The sequence below is a fragment of the Oryctolagus cuniculus genome, chromosome 8 (genome assembly GCF_051225735.1).
Source record: "Oryctolagus cuniculus isolate XC-2025 breed Fujian yellow rabbit chromosome 8, ASM5122573v1, whole genome shotgun sequence".
NCBI lineage: Eukaryota > Metazoa > Chordata > Mammalia > Lagomorpha > Leporidae > Oryctolagus > Oryctolagus cuniculus.
The window spans coordinates 91,766,047-91,785,156 of record NC_142874.1 but is presented as its reverse complement, the minus strand read 5'-3'; the positions used below and the strand labels follow the sequence as shown (position 1 = coordinate 91,785,156).

At 42.6% G+C, this 19,110-nt stretch overlaps 2 protein-coding genes across 13 annotated transcripts in view; both read right to left on the bottom strand.

Moving 5' to 3' along the window:
* Positions 1–6,079, bottom strand: part of SLC9B1 (solute carrier family 9 member B1) — a 108,985-nt gene extending 102,906 nt beyond the window's left edge. For 3 of the 6 annotated variants that reach the window (XM_089302996.1, XM_089302995.1, XM_089303005.1), the window contains exon 1: positions 5,866–6,006. The gene's annotated coding sequence lies outside the window, so the exon portion shown is untranslated. Of the gene's footprint in view, positions 1–5,290; positions 5,407–5,865 lie in introns of all 6 variants that reach the window. The other 3 variants (XM_089302997.1, XM_070047787.2, XM_089302998.1) reach the window with 3 other exon arrangements.
* Positions 6,080–9,494: 3,415 nt separating this feature from the next.
* Positions 9,495–19,110, bottom strand: part of SLC9B2 (solute carrier family 9 member B2) — a 62,914-nt gene continuing 53,298 nt past the window's right edge. For 3 of the 7 annotated variants that reach the window (XR_518645.5, XM_070047788.2, XM_008267544.5), the window contains 2 exons: positions 17,489–17,709; positions 11,340–16,901 (listed from right to left, as the gene is read on the bottom strand). Coding sequence is in view for 5 of the 7 variants with exons in the window: in XM_070047788.2 (XP_069903889.1) it covers positions 17,491–17,709 (219 nt within the window). In the remaining 2 variants the exon portion in view is untranslated. Of the gene's footprint in view, positions 9,511–11,339; positions 16,902–17,356; positions 17,710–19,110 lie in introns of those variants that run through there. The other 4 variants (XR_016212359.1, XM_089303009.1, XM_008267546.5 and 1 more) reach the window with 2 other exon arrangements.

The following is a 19,110-nucleotide window of genomic DNA, read 5'->3' as shown; positions in this document are numbered from 1 at the left end:
ATCATGGCCTCATCTTGCTTTTCAGTGGTAACTCCAATCACACAGTTCTACCAGGCATTTTCCTAGTATAGACTCTGAAGTGGCCCCACCTGATGGGAGTTTTTTTCCTGGCCCTGGGCTGAGTCTTTTGAAATCCAGGTGGAGGTAGCCATGGCTCCACAGCTCATGCAATCTGCAAGCCTGCAGAGTTAGTGACATGTGTATGCCACCAGAGTTTACTGCTTGTATCCTGTGAAGGAGAAATTGGACCCACTGCTGCCCACACCTGGGGTGGCCAGGGAGTGCCGTACAGGACTGTGTGGAGCAGAAATTGGAGACAGCCCTGGGCATCAAGTTCCAAAATTCCATGGGTACCACGGCCCTGCCTTTGAAACCATTCTGCCCTCTGGAACTACAACATTGGGTCTGTGAGGGGAGTGACAGCTTCAAAGATCTCAGAAAAATGCCTTCAGGGCCACTTTCCAATGACCCTGATGGAAATCATACCTGGCTTCTTTCTTTTCTTACTAAAAGATTTACTTGGCTACATCCTTGGTATTTTCACCCAAACTTTCCATTTTAGTCTTTACAACCTGTCCAGGAGAAAATTTTCCAGCTCTTCAGATTCTGCTTCCTTTTTGCTATAAATTCCATCTTTAATTCATTTCTCATCTCACATTTGACAGTAAGCAGTCAAAGCAACTATGGAGCACCCTAAACACTTCACTTAGGTATTTCTTTCACTTCACTGCTCTCAAGTTCTGCCTTTCACAAAGAAAAAGGATATAGACACAATTCAGCCAATCTCTTTGCCATTTTGTAAAAAGAATAACCTTTTCTTCAGTTTCCAATAAGATATTCCTCATTTCTGTTTAAAATCTCAGTAGAATGGCTTTTATTGTCCATATTTCTACCACAATTTGATAATCTTTTAGCAGACCATGGATCTCTTCTTCTGAGCCTGCACAAGAATTATCCTTAATGCTCTTTTCACAGAAATCTAAGATTTTTCTAGTATGTACTTCAAAAATGGTTATAGCCTTTATCCATCAACCAGTTCCAAAGTGATTTCCATAATTTCAGGTGTTTCTTATAGCAACATTCCACTTCTCAGTACCGTGTTTTTGTTTGTTTGTTTTTGTTTTTGTTTTTGTTTTTTTTTTAATCTTGGTCCAATCCTGCTGCTATAATTAAATTGTTGAAACTTGTAATTTATAAATAAGAATTCTATTTTGTTAAAGTTCTGGAGACTAGGAATCCACAATCATGGTGCCAGTAGGTTTGGTGTCTTGTGAGGGCCCTCTATGCTTCCAAAACAGTGACTTGAATATGCTGTGTGCTCCAGAGGAAAGAACAGTGTTATCCTCACATGGCAAAGGACAGAAAGGCAAAAAGGGCTCAGCTGTCTCCTTTCAGCCCATTCATAAGGGACTTTATAATCCACTGATGAGGACACAGCCTTTCTCCACAGTCTGCTCACTTCATGAGCCTCCAACTCTTAACACTGCTACATCGAGGATCATGTCTCAACATGAATTTTTGAGGGGCCAAAGTCATGCCACAGTGTAAGGTATTATAAGGCTTCAGAGCATGTCTCACATTTTTGCCTTTTCCTTAGAACCAAACGAAATTTCTCAATTACAGAACAAAGTTACCAACAATTTATCCAGAATCTGAGGTTTCCAATATGGCATCAAACTATCTTGCCAGCTTTCCCTCTGGCTCTTTCCCTTGATACTACATTTCAGGCAGGTGAAATTGCTAACTGCTCTTCCATGCTTTTATGTGTTCTCTTTTATTTGTTTGGAATACTCTCCCCCTGCATTTCTTTTTTGTAAATGATTATTTACTGCTTAAGAGGCAACCCAAATAAAGTTTTCTCAGTGTGTACCACAAAACTGGAAGTTGTCTTCCCCTTTTGAATTCTCACATTATTTTGTCACATGCTCTACCTTTTCTACCACTCTGGTTGTCCCTTCTTGATCATCTGCACTGGCTGCTTTCCTCTATTCACTCCTTATACTGTGGAGGTCCCTAGAATTTTACACTATGCCCTATTTTCTTCCCATTCTATGTGCATTTTTTAAGAAAGCTATTCTATTCCTTAGATTCTGGTGATGACTAACATGCTGATTGAGTTTGGCCTAGATGAGCTCTCTTGAGATTCTAATTTATCCAACCTAACTGAATATCTCAGCTTGTCTTATAAGCATCGTAAGCTTAGTATATGCACAACTGAACTCAAGCTTTTCTCCCATCAAATCTATTCCTTCATCAGAGAATTAATTTCCTGTTTCAGAGATAAAGCCACCATTTGCTCAAATTAGAAACAGACAAGTCATACTTTCACCTCCTACTCCTTTCCTGACATCTAAAAAGTTACTAATTCATGTTAATAAAAGTTACTAAATATTAAAAAATGGTCCATTTCTCATCAGGTAAATTGCCATAAACCACAATTCAAGCCATAAACAATTTCCTTCCTAAATACTTTAGTGGCCTTTCAACTATTCTCCCACTTCTAGTCTTGTTCTTCTCCAAAATAACTTCTATAATGGAGAATAATCTTCTTAAATGTAAGCTTGATTACAGCATTTCCTTGCTTAATGTTCTTCAATGGCTTCACATATAAGAAAAATGTCAACACCTCTTAAATTCAGCATATGAGGCCTGGCCCTGACCTATTCATACATATCTTCTCATTCTCAATACGTTATACTTTAGCTACACTACATTTTACTCTTCTAACCTGCCATGCCTTACCTCCCTGAAACATAATGCATTCTATCTGCTGCCTTCCAACACTGATTTTTGCCCAGATAACTTCATTACTTCAGAAGTTCTTTCTTCCAAAAGCTCTGACAGTCCCTTCATATATATCCTTACCAGAGTATCCGTCCTTTAATGATACATCCACCTCACTTTTAAGATTGCCTGTTTAGCTACCATTCTTCTATTTGACACACAGTGAGAGCCCACCACATAAAGGCAATTGCATTCTCTCCTGCATATAGAATTTAGTGAATGCGGGCTATTGCAGAGGCACATCTGGGACGTAAGAGTGGCCCAAGAAACACTTCCCAGTGACTCACAATCCCATCTATTTCTCTACTAAATAATTAAACAAAATTTGATTTCATAATTGTTTCTGGCTTCCTTAGTTTACCTAACAGTAGTTGTGGATAAGTTGGTCTTATTGGATTTTAAACACATACAAACTGCTATATATTGTTAAGATAGGTTTGCAATTAGCCATTACCCAGCAGAGTGTTGCTTTGATGTCACTTTGGATATAATGAAGTGTAAAAAGCAAAAAGGCAGGGGCCAGCACTGCTGTATAGTGGGTAAAGTTGCCGCCTGCAGTGCCGGCATCCCATATGGGTGCCCGTCCGAGTCCTGGCTGCTCCACTTCCCATCTAGCTCCTTGCTATGGCCTGGGAAAGCAGTGGAAGATGGCCTAACTCCTGGGGCCCCTGCACCTGCGTGGGAGACCTGGAAGAAGCTCCTGACTACTGGTTTCAGATTGGCGCAGCTCCAGCTGCTGTAGTCAACTGGGGAGTGAACCAGCAGATGGAAGAGCCCTCTCTGTCTTTCTGTCTCTGTCTCTTCTCTCTCTCTGTAACTCTTTCAAATAAATAAATAAATCTTAAAAAAAAAGAATGTATCCATGACATTCCTTTAAAAAAAAGGGGGGGCAAACTGCAATGGTGACATACATGAGACTCATAAACACTGTGGTTAATAATTCTGCCACTTACTAGGTATATGATCTTGGTCAAGACTCTTACCCTCTCTGGGTCTCCATTTCCTCAAATGAAAAAGGCAATTCAAAAATCAAATGAGATAAAATAAAAGCATAGCACATAACAAAGGATTATCCAACATGCTATCTGTTGTTGTTATTATTAGAAACAATATAGATCAGATCTCCCACAAGGGAAACAGGATTTCCAAACCTCATTCTTCATTCTCCCTATACTTGTATTTTAATAAACACATATTCACAGAAATGGTTGAGAACACAAAGAAAACAGGACAAAATTTTGGTAAGTGCATTTAAAAGTATGATCCAAGACAAAGGCATGGACCAAAAAACAAAAGTCACAATTTAAAAAACCAGATGGGCAAGTGGTTGACAATTTCTCAGCAACATGGTAACCCACTGACCTGGAAAGGCAGGTTATCCGTGGTCAAGGACTAGTTAATTTACTAGATTAACAATTATTATACAGGTGGATCCGCACAACATTCCCATCTTTCAGTTCCTTGATCTCTGTGGTGCCTATGATCTTTCTCTTCCACCTATCTCAGCCACCTACTGACAAGGCAGCAAACCCCGAACACCATTCTACTTTTTCTAGTCTGTCTGGTTTCCATTACCCAGCATGGCTATTTTTTTTTTCTTTTTGGACAGGCAGAGTTAGACAGTGAGAGAGACAGAGAGAAAGGTCTTCCTTTTCCGTTGGTTCACCCCCCAAATGGCCGCTACGGCTGGCACGCTGCGCCAATCCAAAGCCAGGAGCCAGGTGCTTCTTCCTGGTCTCCCATTGCATGGCTATTTTGTACCTTCTCAACACCCGGTAACCTTCCACTCAAACATTCCTCCTTACTTCTGATTTTGCCTCATAACTTACTTTTTTTTTTTTTTTTTTTTTTTAAAGGGAAAGGGGTTTTGATGGGGAAATCTGACAGCCCGGAGGGAAGGGGACAACTGACACTTTACAGTGAAAAAGAAGCAGTATCAAACAGAAACTCTCTCACCTCCAGCCCTGAATCTATCCATCTGCAGCTCTACCCATAATCACTGCCTTGCTTTTTTTTTTTTTTTTTTTTTTTTTTTTTTTTTTTTTTTTTTTTGACAGGCAGAGTGGACAGTGAGAGAGAGAGAGACAGAGAGAAAGGTCTTCCTTTGCCGTTGGTTCACACTCCAATGGCCGCCGCGGCCAGCGCGATGCGACCAGCGCACCGCGCTGATCTGATGGCAGGAGCCAGGAGCCAGGTGCTTTTCCTGGTCTCCCATGGGGTGCAGGGCCCAAGCACCTGGGCCATCCTCCACTGCACTCCCTGGCCACAGCAGAGGGCTGGCCTGGAAGAGGGGCAACCGGGACAGAATCCGGCGCCCCGACCGGGACTAGAACCCGGTGTGCCGGCGCCGCTAGGCGGAGGATTAGCCTAGTGAGCCGCGGCGCCGGCCTGCCTTGCTTTTTTAAAAAATTATCTTTTATTTATTTGAGGCACAAACACACATAGTGGGAGAGAGTGAATGAGTAAGTGTCAATTTTGCACTTCTGTTGCACAAATGCTAATTTACCCCGTGGAAAATATGGGAGCGGCGTCCAATCCCCCAGTCTGATCGTCCACAGGCGCCGCACACCCACAGAGGCCTCCTAAATGTATTGCCGGACACATCCCGCACATGCAACTGTCCTGAATGCGGGGGAAAAAAAAAAACAAAAACACACCGACCTAACCAGCTGGTCGGCTGTGACAAAGCCACATGGGGGTCCAGGGGTGAGGGCGCGGGGGACGGCGGGCGCCGACCCGGGATCAGCAACCCATCCCGTCAGGGGGGCATGCGATAGTTCGTTCGCAGGGATGCACCACGCGTACCTGCCTTCGCTCGGTAAAATAATAACGGTGCAGTTAATTTTGACAGAAAAATCTCTTTTTTCCTACTCGCCATTACCAATAAAATGTGAGAAAAGGAGGAAAAAGAGGAGTTAGCGAGCGAAGAGAGATGTGCGATGAAAGAGTGAAGAAACGAGACGCGGAGGGGAAGGCGGCCAGGACTATCCCCGCGCGCTTGGGAAAGCAGCCCGGGAGTGCTTCGAACTGAAGGAAAACAAACGACCACAGGCCTGGAAACTAGGGAGAAACGGGCCCTACCTACGACTTCTTTAACAATCCTCGTCGGCGTGGGAGCGCCCCAGGCGCCCGGCAACCGTCGCAGAAACCACGCGCCACTGCGCGTGGCCCCGGGTGCGGTAGCGCCGCCGAGCAGCCGGGCCTGGGCGGCCGCGGGAGGCGGGACTAACGGCAGCGGGCGGGGCCGGAGGCGGCAGCGCGCTAGAGTGACGTCTGCCCGACCGCGCCTAGGGTGGGGCAGGTGCCGGGCCCCTGAGAATTCTGACGTGTTTTCGGTCTATTCACCTCTTTCCTTTCGCTGTGTCCTCCGAAAATTGACGTCTAGGGTTGTAAGAGTAAAGGGACAGAGCTGACGTTACCGGGCGTTTTAGGAAGGAGCGGCAGGGGCTGCACGTGCCGGAAGTAACTTAGCGGAACTCAGCGCACCGGTACGCCTAAGTCCTTGGAAGAAGAGCGAGTACCCGGGCTCAGCGTTTAGCAGTGGCGTGTGCTAGCTGTGGGACCGAAGCATTACGTAATGTGCCTGACGTTGTTTGCTCAGCTCCGAAGGCTGCGTTGTTGATGAGACGTGGAAAGCGTCTGGGGCAAGGCTCGGCACAAAGCAAACAGGAAATATACTTCTCAGTGTAATTCCCCGAACCTCTCTCCCTGGTGAAACAAGTGAACACAGAGCTGCTCTGCTTGGAGGTGCGCCCCACCAAGCTTCTTTAATAGAAGCCTCAAGTTTCCTGAGTTACACGAAAAACAATTGCTATTGGAAAAAGCCCAAGCCTGGTAGAAGACAAACTGTCTTTTCCTGTTTAACTTCTCTCCTGAGAGGCAACACAGCGTTCACTGCTGAACAATGTATTCTTCAGTGTTTTTTCCTAAAGTTATTTCCTCTACTGGGAGTGTATTCTTTCTCCCTTTCTTATTGGTCACGTAAGACCTGATTCCAGTTACAACTCTTTTTTGGGTGACTGAATAAATTATTTTTATTTTTTAAAATAACAGTTTCCTGCATTCAGTGTGGTATAGCTACCTCAGGAACAATTGAAAGTTAACTTTCTTCCTTGTTTTAGGAACATACAAGGGTCTTTGTGATTACAGAGCACAGGAATTGCTTCGTTCTCGTGGGAAAAGCAGGTAGATTCCCAAGGGCACTGGGAGTAGGGGGAAACGCCAGGGTTGGGAAGGAGGACGTCTGTGGGCATCCAGTGCCCTGCGTGGCACTGCTCTGTGCTCCAGATAAGGATGGACTCTGGGAAAGTTACATACTTAAGGTCCATCTAAACGGGAAGGAGGGAACATTAACAAATGAGTTTTGCAATTCTCACGAGATCAGAGGACAAAAGCTAGATTTAATTTGAATCAATTAAAAACTGCTATTGCTTTTAAAATGGCACAACTCAGCTTTCATCTGTTACAGAGAACAATATAAATAAGTTATATGGAAATGTAATGTTCTGGAACCAGCTTTGTGGCACAACAGCCTACAGCTGCTGCCTGCGATGCTGGCATCCCATCCCATATGGGTGCCATTTGAGTCCTAGCTGCTCCACTTCCAATCCAGCTCCCTCCAAATGGCCGGGGAGCATGGTCCAAATACTTGAGCCCCTGCTATCTGTGTGGGAGACCAAGATGAAGCTCCTGGTTCCTGACTCCGTTGTGGCTCAACCTTGGCCATTGCAGGCATCTAGGGAGTGAACCAGCAGGTGGACGATCTCTCTAAGGCCCCTACTCTCTGTAAGTCTTGACTTTCAAATAAACAAATACGTCTTCAAAAAAAAAAATCCTCTACAACATTTAAAAATAATGTCCATTTATTTGAAAGTAGCATAATGAAAATTTAACAGTGGTTTAAAAAATGATACATTTTCTTATAAACAATTATCAGTTAGTTAAAATAATTATATTTACAACATCACAGAAAGAAACATTTGAGGAAAAAGAACCTTATTCATGATATTTTTCCCACTATACTTGACATGAAAAGTTATAAAATATCTTCTGAAATCAATTCAATAAAATTTGGCCAATGATCTGTTTAGTTTGATTTCAGTGCCAACTTTCTTTTCTAATTTTCTCTCTCACCGTTTCTCTTTATGAACCTCAAGTGTAAACTACCTACTATGCTCCAGGCTTTATTGTTTTTAAACTTCGCTATTGTGCTTGTTTCCATCTTCACTTTGCTCTCTATTATTAAGCAGCCATCCAAATGCTCTGCATTCTGAAAGGTCCCATTCAAGTATTACCTCCTCTCTGTGTGTGTTTTTTTTTTTTTTTTTTTTTTTTTTTTTGACAGGCAGAGTGGACAGTGAGAGAGAGAGACAGAGAGAAAGGTCTTCCTTTTGCCGTTGGTTCACCCTCCAATGGCCACTGTGGCTGGCGCGCTGTGGCTAGCGCACCGCGCTGATCCGATGGCAGGAGCCAGGTGCTTCTCCTGGTCTCCCATGGGGTGCAGGGCCCAAGCACTTGGGCCATCCTCCACTGCACTCCCTGGCCACAGCAGAGAGCTGGCCTGGAAGAGGGGCAACCGGAACAGAATCTGGCGCCCCGACCGGGACTAGAACCTGGTGTGCCAGCGCCGCAAGGCGGAGGATTAGCCTAGTGAGCCTGGCGCCGGCCTGTTTTTTTTTTTTTTTTTTTTTTTTTTTTTAATCAATTTCCCCACTGGGAACACTTCTGAATGATTCATTTGGATGACAACCATTTGTACATGTTTTCTTGTAAGGTTCTTGAATTCAAGTTTTGTGTCTTAGTTATGTTTATATTCTCCATAGCATCAGTACTAGAATTCAAGTTTCATTAAAAGCAGAGCCATTGAATATCTTGTTTACTACTGTATGCTATCATACGTAGCATAATGCCTGGTGCATATTCAGTTAATAAGAGTATTTTGAGGGCGGGCGCCGTGGCTCACTTGGTTAATCCTCCGCCTGCGGCGCCGGCATCCCATACAAGCACCGGATTCTAGTCCTGGTTGCTCCTCTTCCAGTCCAGCTCTCTGCTGTGGCCGGGAGGGCAGTGGAAGATGGCCCAAGTGCTTGGTCCCCTGTACCTGCATGGGAGACCAGGAAGAAGCACCTGGCTCCTGGCTTCAGATCGGCGTATTTCCAGCCGTAGCAGCCATTTGGGGAGTGAACCAACGAAAGAAAGGCCTTTCTCTCTGTCTCTCTCACTTTCTATAACTCTAGCTGTCAAATAAATAAATATATATATATATATATATATATATAAACTCCATGATAGTAGGAATTTTTTTTTAACTTTTATTTAATGAATATAAATTTCCAAAGTACGGCTTATGGATTACAATGGCTTCCCCCCCATAATGTCCCTCCCACTCGCAACCCTCCCCTTTCCCACTCCCTCTCCCCTTCCATTCACATCAAGATTCATTTTCTTTTCTCTTTATATACAGAAGGAATTTGTTTCATTCATTGTAAAGTCTGAATGTTGCCAAATGAATAAATTATTTCTTGAAGGCTTAGCATTCATTATATACAATAAAAGTTCTTCAGTTTATAAGAGTACTTCAAATAGTTCATGGACAATGAATTTAAAAGATGAGCTTAGGGGCTGGCACTGTGGCTCACCAGGTTATAATGTGGCCTGCAGTACCAGCATCGCATGTGGTTCCAGTCCTGGCTGCTCTGCTACCTTTGTAGCTCCCTGCTGATGCACCTGGAAGACAGTAGAGAATGGCTCAAGTGGTTGGGCCCCTCCCACACAGGAGACCCAGAAGAAGCTCCTGGCTCCTGAATTCGGTCTGCCCCAGACCCAACCTTTGTGGCCATTTGTGGAGTGAACCAGCAAATGGAAGACTTTTCCTTCTCTCTCTCTAACTCTATCAAACTAATAAAAAAAAATCTAAAAAAATAAAAATGAGTTTAAGGGTGAACATTTAGCCTAGTGATTAAGATGCCAGTTAGGGCATCCGCATTCCATATCAAAGTATCAGGGTTCAATTCTGGGCTCCTGCTTCTGACTCCACTTTCCTGCTAATAAAGACACTGGGAGGTAGTGGTGATAGCTCAAGTAATTGGGTTTCTGCCATCCACATGAGTGAATGAGAGGCAAATCCCAGCTCTGGCCATTGTGGGCATTCTGGGGAGTGAATCAGTGCCTGGGAGTTCTTTGTGTCTCTCAGCCTCTCAAAAAAATGTTTATTTTCATGCAAAGAATTCTGACATCCATATGTAGTTTTTTCATGATATACATTTTGTCATGAACTACGAGAAAATCTCTTTTACGCATAGATTTCAGAAACATTTGCAACAAAGTGAACTTGTATTTTCAATTTTTCCATAAACTTTTTGAAGTGCCCTCATATATCTTCACAAAAATTAAATATAAAGCATTTATTTTTTTAGCCAATTAATTCAGTAGATGATATATATTTTTTAAAGATTTATTTATTTATTTGAAAGGCAGAGTTACAAACAGCCAGAGAGCCAGAGAGCCAGAAGCAGAGAGAAAGAGAATTCTTCCATCTGTTGGTTCACTCCCCCAGTGGCTGCAATGGCTGGAACTGGACAAACCCGAAGCCAGGAGCCAGGAGTTTCTTCTGGGTCTCCCACGTGGGTGTAGGGGCCCAAGCACCTGGGCCATCTTCTACTGCTTTTCCAGGGCATAACAGCTAGATTGGAAGTGGAGCAGCTGAGACTTGAATCGGTGCTCATATGGTATGTTGGCACTGAAGGTGGCAGCTTTACCCTCTACGCCACAACGCCACAACGCCGACCTGGATGATGTATCTTTCTATGAATGATATATGCCCTAATACTGCAGGAGTATAATGTAAAAGCATCAAAATAAAATGGGTATTAAGAGTAGTTTTGGATTGGATTAAGATGGCAGAGTAGGGAGGGAGCTTACTGCTCTCCTCTAGAAGATAGTTTAAAAAAAGTGGGGAGAGTGCAGTCTCAGGGAGGAGTTAGGGAGAAAATGAAAGAGGAAACTCCACGAAAATTACAGGGACACAGAGGACCTACATGGAGGGAGTGGGCACACACAAATCAGGACCCCAGCAGCTGAGAGCCTCCACACCAGCTTTGGAGAGAGAGGTGAGACCAGGCTGCAGCAGCCTAAGTCACTGGCAATAAAGCTACAGGAAAAGTTGGGAGGCAATCTGGCTTGGAGCCCTGTGGGGCATAGTGGAGGAAAAAAGGGGGGGGGGCACGTTACTCTCACCCTGATCACCATGCAATGCTGTTCTGTAACAAGCTGATATGGAGTGGGCACCATATTTGACATCCATAACAGGCTGCACCAGCTCTTATCTTCACTTAGCAACTAGCTGAGCAGATTCCTGAGTTGGGCAGGGAGAACTGACAGGGGGCTGGGTGCTTGTGACTGTGGGAGGCTTGTGTCCCAGGACTGTGAAAACACTGACTGTGGGGCTTTGAAAACACTGAAGCTGTGTGGGAAGGCTCAGGGTATGGCTGGGACTTTGGGCAGTCACTGTGGGAGGCTCCACACGCTCAGGGATCTCTGGTTCCCTGGTGAGGGACATTGCTGGGGAATCTGCTTACACCGAGGACTGCACAGATCCTTTGTGTGGTCCTTGTGGAAGTGCAGATGGATATTATACCCACTGGGGCTAGCGGCCAGGCACTGGTCTCCTTTGAGGAGAGGAAATGAGCTGAGTCTATGCCAACAGAAGAAAACTGTCGCCTCTGATTAAAAAGAGAGAGAGAGAGAGAGAGAGATTTACCATGCCCAACCTGGGTGTTGCTTTAAAACTACCTTCACCCTGGAGCATTGAAGAGAACTCCCTGGCCACACCCACCAAATGCCTTTAGGTATTCTCTGATATCAGACACTCCACTAATCCATGCAGACTAGTGCAAAGATAAAAGAACCACAGCAAAAAACAAAAACAAACAAAAAAAGGAACAAAAACAAAAACACACACCAATTCAAGAAACAAGAATAAGGAATACAACATGATGCCCCCAAAAGAATAAAACACTTCAATACTAGATTGTGAAGATGAAGAATATCGACTGTTGAGGAATAGTTTTTGTTTTTGTTTTTTTGGACTGTGCAAATTGTTGTTGAACTTTTTTCTTAGTATAAAGTTGGTCTTCTGTGTATAAAGTTAATTCAAAATGTATCTTAGTGGGAATGGGAGAGGGAAGAGGAGGAGTGGGAGGGCGGATATGGTGGGAAGAATCACTATATTCCTAAAGTTGTACTTACGAAATGCATGAAGTCTGTATTCCTTAAATAAAAGTTTTCTTTGAAGGGAAAGATAAATAAATTAAAAAAAAAAAAGCAGCAGGAGGAGCTCACTAGTTGAGGAACACTTTTCTTTCAGGTCTTTGTACCGACTTTCTGCAGGTAATGAAACCCCTGATCCCTGCCTGTCCATGGCCTTTTCCTTCTGAAGAAGGTCCTCCAAGCTGCTTCTCCTCTGCTCTTTTCATCCCTTCACTCTTTAAAAATAAAACTGTTTTGCTATATAAAAAAAGGGAGTTTTAATTTTCTCCCTTGTAGTTTTCTGTGTTCTAAATGTTCTGCAATGGAAAGAAACTATTTTGTAATAAAAATTCTAATTTTAAAACTACGTAATGAATGAGTATCTGCAAATGTATGAGGAAATTTTTAGGACATTCAACTTAATAACAGAGAAATACTGGAATGTGTCAAAACAAAGTGTTAAAGCTTAAACAATCTGCCTAGAAAAACATACTTCTCAGAATGGACAGCACCAACCCTAGGCAAAACAACAGTGTTGAACAAGAATTTGCAATGTTTGTTTAGCACTATCACTGAAAATATGACACTTGTGTTATGGATTGAATTATGTTCCCTCAAATTCACATGCTGAAGTTCTAACTCCCCAGTGTGATGATACTTGAATGTCGGGATTTGGAGAGGCAATTAGGTTTACATGACATTATGAGGGTAGATTCCTCACAATGAGATTAGAGTGGTCTTATAAGACACACCAGAGTGTTCCCTCTCATCTCCAACCCCTCTCTCTCTCCCTCCCACACACACACACACCCACACACACGTGAGGACACAGTGAGAAATCAGCCATTGACAAGCCAGGAGAGACCTTTCCAGAGCTGGAGCGTGATGCCATCCTATCTTGAACGTTCAGCTTCTAATAAGTTTCTGTTGTTTAAGTCACCCAGTCTGTGGTATTTTGTTAAAGCAGTCCAAACTGACAGACAGATTCAGCAAATGAATATCAGAACTGCCATGGAGCAAGTATTTTCTGATACTGGAAAATCACCTCACTGATTCAGTCAGTTAGCATTTAGTAAATGCCTACTGTGTTCCTTGCCCTGTGCAGAACACTGAGGATTCAAAGATGCTCAAGGGGCCAGTGCTGCAGCGTGGAGGTAGGGCTGTGGCCTGCAGTGCTGGCATCTCACATGGGCTCTGGTTTGAGTCCTGGCTGCTCCACTTCCCATCCAGCTCTCTCCTATGGCCTGGGAAAGCAGTAGAAGATGGCTCAAGTCCTTGGGGACCTGCACCTGCATGGGAGACCTGGAAGAAGCTCCTGGCTCCTGATTGGTGCAGCTCCAGCTGTTGCAGTCATCTGGGGAGTGAACCAGCAAATGGAAGACATCTCTCCCTCTCTCTCACTCTGCCTCTCTGTAAACTCTGCCTTTCAAATAAATAAATAAATCTTACAAAAAAAAAAAAAAAAGGATGACCAAGACAAAGTTCCTGCTTCTAAGGAGCTGATATTTTAGAAGATAAACAAACTGAAAAAAGTGTTTTATTTGCTCTAACAGGGAACTCAAACGTTTGAGTAACTGTTTGTCTAAAGTTGGGTCGCAGTATGTTCCTTCAGTACTCTATCATGTTAACTCTGAGTTCATCATGGAAGATAGACTTTATGACATTCCAGTGGTAACAAATCTGAGGCTTCACAAGCTGAGCCCTGCAGAATGGTTTGCCTTTTCCAGTTTGACTTCACCATCTCCACTACCTACAACAGCAACAGTCTAGCAATGAATACATTCTAACAGAGAGTATCTGGCAATGGGCACAGATTTCAGAGATCCTCTGGTGGGAGTCAAAAGACTAGTACAAGACATAGATACTTAGATGGTGGCTGTTAATGAGGAGAGACAGGAAAGAACCAGTTCCATGCAGCTACAAAATGGTATAGGTTGTCAGCGGTGTCTTATAGTGCCCTTTACTCATTTCCACACACTAGATTCATTTCTATTTCTTCTCTGGGGCTACAAATATGTTAATAGCATTTCAATTTAGTTGAACTGTAGACGTTAACATGTATTCAAAGCCTTTTACTTGGAGAAAATGCTACTGATGACATGGCACACAGACTAACTGCATCTACATTGGCTTCACATCCCTTTTGCTGGCCAAATCTTAATCATCCCTTAACCAAAGGCCTACTTCTCTGGGAAACTGTGCCTTAATTGCACCACTCCCCATTCCCCACCAGGTTAATTAGGTGACCCCGCTGTGAGCTCCCTGTAGTTCCTACACAATGGCACTTATATTGCTTTACAATCTGCATCTGTCTCCTTTATAGACTGTCAAATTCTTAAGGACAGGAACAGTATGAGTTCTGATGATATGCCTGGGTTACCAAAGGCTCTCAGAAAATACCATTGGCCCTCCATAAACATGGGTTCCACATCCATAGGTTCCGCAACCAGGGATTTAACCAATTGTGGTTCAATTATATTAGGGAAAAATTTCTAGAAAGTTCCAAAAAGCAAAACTGGAATTCAGTACTACACTGAACCCATGTAGCTGGACACTCACAAAACTGAAAGGATGTGCAGGCATTGTATTAGGTATTATGTGTGACACAGAGATGATTTAAAGTGTACAGGACAATGTGTTTAGATTATATGCATTTTGTATCAGGGACTTGATTATCCATAGGTTTTGGTATTCATGAGAGGCTCTTAGAACCAATTTCCCACTGATACTGAGAGACAACTGTATTTGTTGAATAAATCTAGTTGTAGAAAAGTGGAAGAACAAATAATCATTAAGTTGATGATGCCCCCATTGTATGTAACTTTTGAAGTCCAATTTGAAACATCTATCTGACCTTTGGAATAAATTAATCCAGTCCAAACTGACATTATCGAACCACAGAGCAACCAGATTGAGGGTGACACAAAAATGAAGCCTGCTTGGAGAGGGTGAATATTCAGCTAGCTTTGAACAGAACTGTCTTAGTGGAAGAGCCTGAGATCGACGTTTAATGAAGAGAGACGTTTTCTGCAGATCAGCTAGGTGGGATAAGAATATTCATATTTCATTCATTTAATACATATTTAATAGTTACCTCAAAATTAGATTGAACTGTGAATTTTAACTTAAAGAGTTTAGATGGGATATGATAAGAAATAATAAATACTTCAAGTATACATATACATAATAAAAGCCATAAACTCTTCATCAACACTACTGTTCTACAACCAGAGAAGACATGGGTAATACAAAAAAGCAGAAATGGACTGTTACAAAGTGGGATAAAATATAATTCACGCAGATAAGCCTCTCTTCTCATATTTTCTCTGCTGGCATGTCACAAAGTTTGAAATTCCTGCCATATAAATCACTCTTTTTGGTTTAGGTATTGTCTTTAAATAATGAGTTACTAAATCACGGTAACATCCAACAAAAATGTTGTTGTTCTGGCCCCCAAATTTGACCTTCTATTCTTCCCAGAGATACTGACGCTTAGTGAGAGTTTCTGTTCAGCCTCTACACAGCTGGAAATAAGTCATCCTCAATAGAAGGAGGGGAGAGAGATGTGTCCAACTTCCACATCACTTCCTTAAAGGTAAAGTGTTTCACACGTCCTTTCTTGTTTTCCTTCATCTGGAAGGGTAGAAAGAAAACATGGTAGAGGACCACTTTTCACCTGCATGCTAAACTAGGGCCCAGAAAAAGTTCATGATAGAAAGACACGCCAGCATCCAACAACCAGCTCGTTTTCTTTCAAGCACAGTGTTTTTTTTTCTATTCTATTTTTCTATTCTATCTTCCTTCAAGCACTCTATTTTTTCTTCATCACAGCAGATTGTCTAATCCTAATTAATTTAATATTGATGAGGCTTGCAAAGATTTGAAAATAAGCTGTCTTTCACCTGAAGAACTGAAGAATCTGAACATGTTCATCACAAGGAATGAAAAAATAAGGGCTAATCAGGGTATGGGGAGCAACCCGGATTAGACTAAGTTACTGGAATTAAGACTTATTCTATGCATCTGCTCTCCCACAATATGGCGCTGAGAAGGGAGAAACAGCTTCTACACAGCTGCCTCCAGTTCAACCAATAAACTGTAGGACCTGCTCCTGATTGGAGGAGAGCAGCGTACTCAGCGTGTGGGTAGCAGAGTTGGGACTGGTGGTAGAGGTCTATAAAGGAGGAGAGAGACAACATGCACCAGGAACATCTAAGGGGAACATCTATCTGAAGGAACACCTGAGCAGCCCCCGAGAGAGCCGGCCGGCGGTGTGCCGCTCCCCCGCGGAAGTGGGGAAAGTGGCTAGGGGGAACCGCCCTTCCACGGAGGTGGAAGGGATGGTAGCCAACCCGGGAAGAACCAGCAGCAAACTCAGGGAGGGCCGAGCAGACGAAAGAACAGCGCAGGGTCCTGTGTCGTTCCTCCACGAAGAGGGGGAGCGACACAGGGCACTCCCACAGAGAAGGAAGATTCAGAAGGACCACTGAAACAGCACTCTTGAGTAGTCAGCTAAGAGATAGGATCAGGTAATTTTTTTTTTTTTTTTAAGACTGATTTACTTAATTGAAAGGCAGAGTTACAGAGAGAGAGGGAGAGAGCTTCTTTTTATTGGTTCATTCCCCAAATGGCCTCATTGGGCAGAGGTGGGATTGGTAGAAGCCAGGAACATCATCAGAGTCTCCCACTTGGGTTGCATGGTACCAAATACTTAGGCCATCTTCCACCGCTTTCCCAGACACATTAGCACAGAGCTGGATTGGAAGTAGAGCAGTTGGGACATGAGTCGCTACCCATTTGGGATGCAGGCATTGCAGGTCGCTTTTGTTGCTATACCACAGCACTAGCACCAGGATAAGGTCTTCTGACATCTAGACAGGGCAAGAGCAAGAACCAATTAAAATACTTCATGTTCTTTAAAATTTTGGTGGAACCAATTATAATTCACAGAAAGGAGGTAAAGTAGAAATGGAGAAGAGGCAGATTCATAGGGAAAGTGAGGACAGAAATTGATGGACTACATTATGTTGTTTAAAAAACAAGATGCATAGTCAAAAACAGTTCTAGGCATGAGAGCCCATATGACCATAAATCATGAACCTGGCTAACTGAAGAGGATGCTGTACTTGGTTTTTCAAAGTTAATTTTAAATTGTGATAGTATGTGAACATAGATGTAAGTATACCCTTAGAAATCAAGAAAAATAATGAAGTAATATTAAAAAAACAAAGTGACAGACTGAAGGTAGAGGGATTGGAGGTAGATGACAGAGGTTTGGAGATGCAGAACATTAGCCCTCACATAGTAAGGGGAAGCACTAAAAATGTTTCAAGAAATAGTACTCTTTGGTTTTATTACATTTTAAGCTTGAACATTATTACATATTTCAATATTCACTTGATAAGAGCAGCCTCTGGCAGCTGTTTTCTAATCATTATGTTTGGCATTCTCTTTTCACCTCTAAGCTTGTGTAGAAGCTTCTCCTTCAACGTCATCTTTATTTTGATGTTCAAGTTTCTGAAGAAGTCTAGGGCCCAGCAAACCAATAAGTAGACTTCCAATTGGGGCTGTGATGAGGATGGCCAAAAATGCCACTGTCAACACATCCATTCCATAATCTTCTAATTGTTTGTCTCCATGTGATCTTGCTGTATCCAAAGCCACAGATCCTATTGCAGCCTATAAAAGTTTAGGAGTAAAGTTAGAAACATCATAAGATAAGCATATATAAAATATTGAATGATTTTACTGTTTGCAGAAACAAATTGCTTACTCTTTTAGTCAACCAAAGAAGTTCTATGAGCTTCCTTCCAAAGTGTACTGCAGTTTGTTTGGATTATCTAAAAACTCTCCCTGCCCTTTCTTGGAGACAAACTGATGATTCAAATGTACGTGTTTGCATAGGGTAGGGCTACATAAATATCAAGCAAGTACATTTCACAACACATGGCAGATACAGACTCACAATATGAATTAAACACAGCATGATGTTCCTATATACTAAATTTCTCCTGAGTAAAGATGAAAGTCATTGTGTCATTCTTTTATCTTTAGGAATCTGGAATTAAGAATAAGACACAAAGATGCAGAGATACCTATTGGAAGACGAAAAAGTTTTAAATAAGTATTGCTTTAGAGACTAAACTAATTGTCACCTATCATCAAAGTGGTGGGCTCATTTAAATCTTGAAGTTAACTTAGGCTTTTGATTAATTCTTTGCTTCAGGAGTTGGTGAAATGTTACATTTAAAATGCATCTGTGGAAGGGTAGGTTTTCAGTCTAGCTGTTAAGATAACTGGTAAAAGGGTCCAGTGTTGTGGTATAGCAGATTAAACTTCCGCCTGCAATGTCAGCATTCCATATGGGCATCAGTTCAAGTCCTGGCTGCTCCACTGCCTATCTGGTTCCCTGCTAATGTGCCTGGAAAAGCGCAGAAGATAGCCCAAGTACTTGGGCTGCTGCACCCATGTCAGAGACCCAGATGGAGTTCCAAGTTCCTGGCCCAGCACTGGCTATTGCAGCCATTTGGGGAACGAACCAACAGACGGAAGATTCTCTCTCTCTCTTTCTCTCCACATCCTCTCTGTAATTCAAATAAATAAATAAATTTTAAATATATATATATATATAAACAAATATATACTGGTAAGATATCCACATCCCATATTGGAGTACCTGGATTTGATACCTGGCTGATTCTTGACCAGTTTCTTTCTAATGCAGACCCAGAAGGCACAAGGCAACAGTGAAGGCTCAAGTAACTGGGTTTCTGCCACTCATGTGGAAGACCTGGACTGAGTTTCTGGATCCTCTCATTGGGACCAGGACAGAACCAGCCATTGCATTTACCTGGGGAGTAGACCAGCAGATGGGCACAGGTACTCTCTGACTCTGTCTCTGCTTCTCAAATAAATAACTTAAAAATATATTTATTGAAAAATATGACAAAAATTTTCATGTAATTTTAGAGGCAATATACAATACTTTCAATGCACATGTGGGGAAAATCTAGTAATCAACCTAGTTATCACTTATTGTACACAGCAGAACAATGCTGGCCTGTAAAACAATGAAACAGA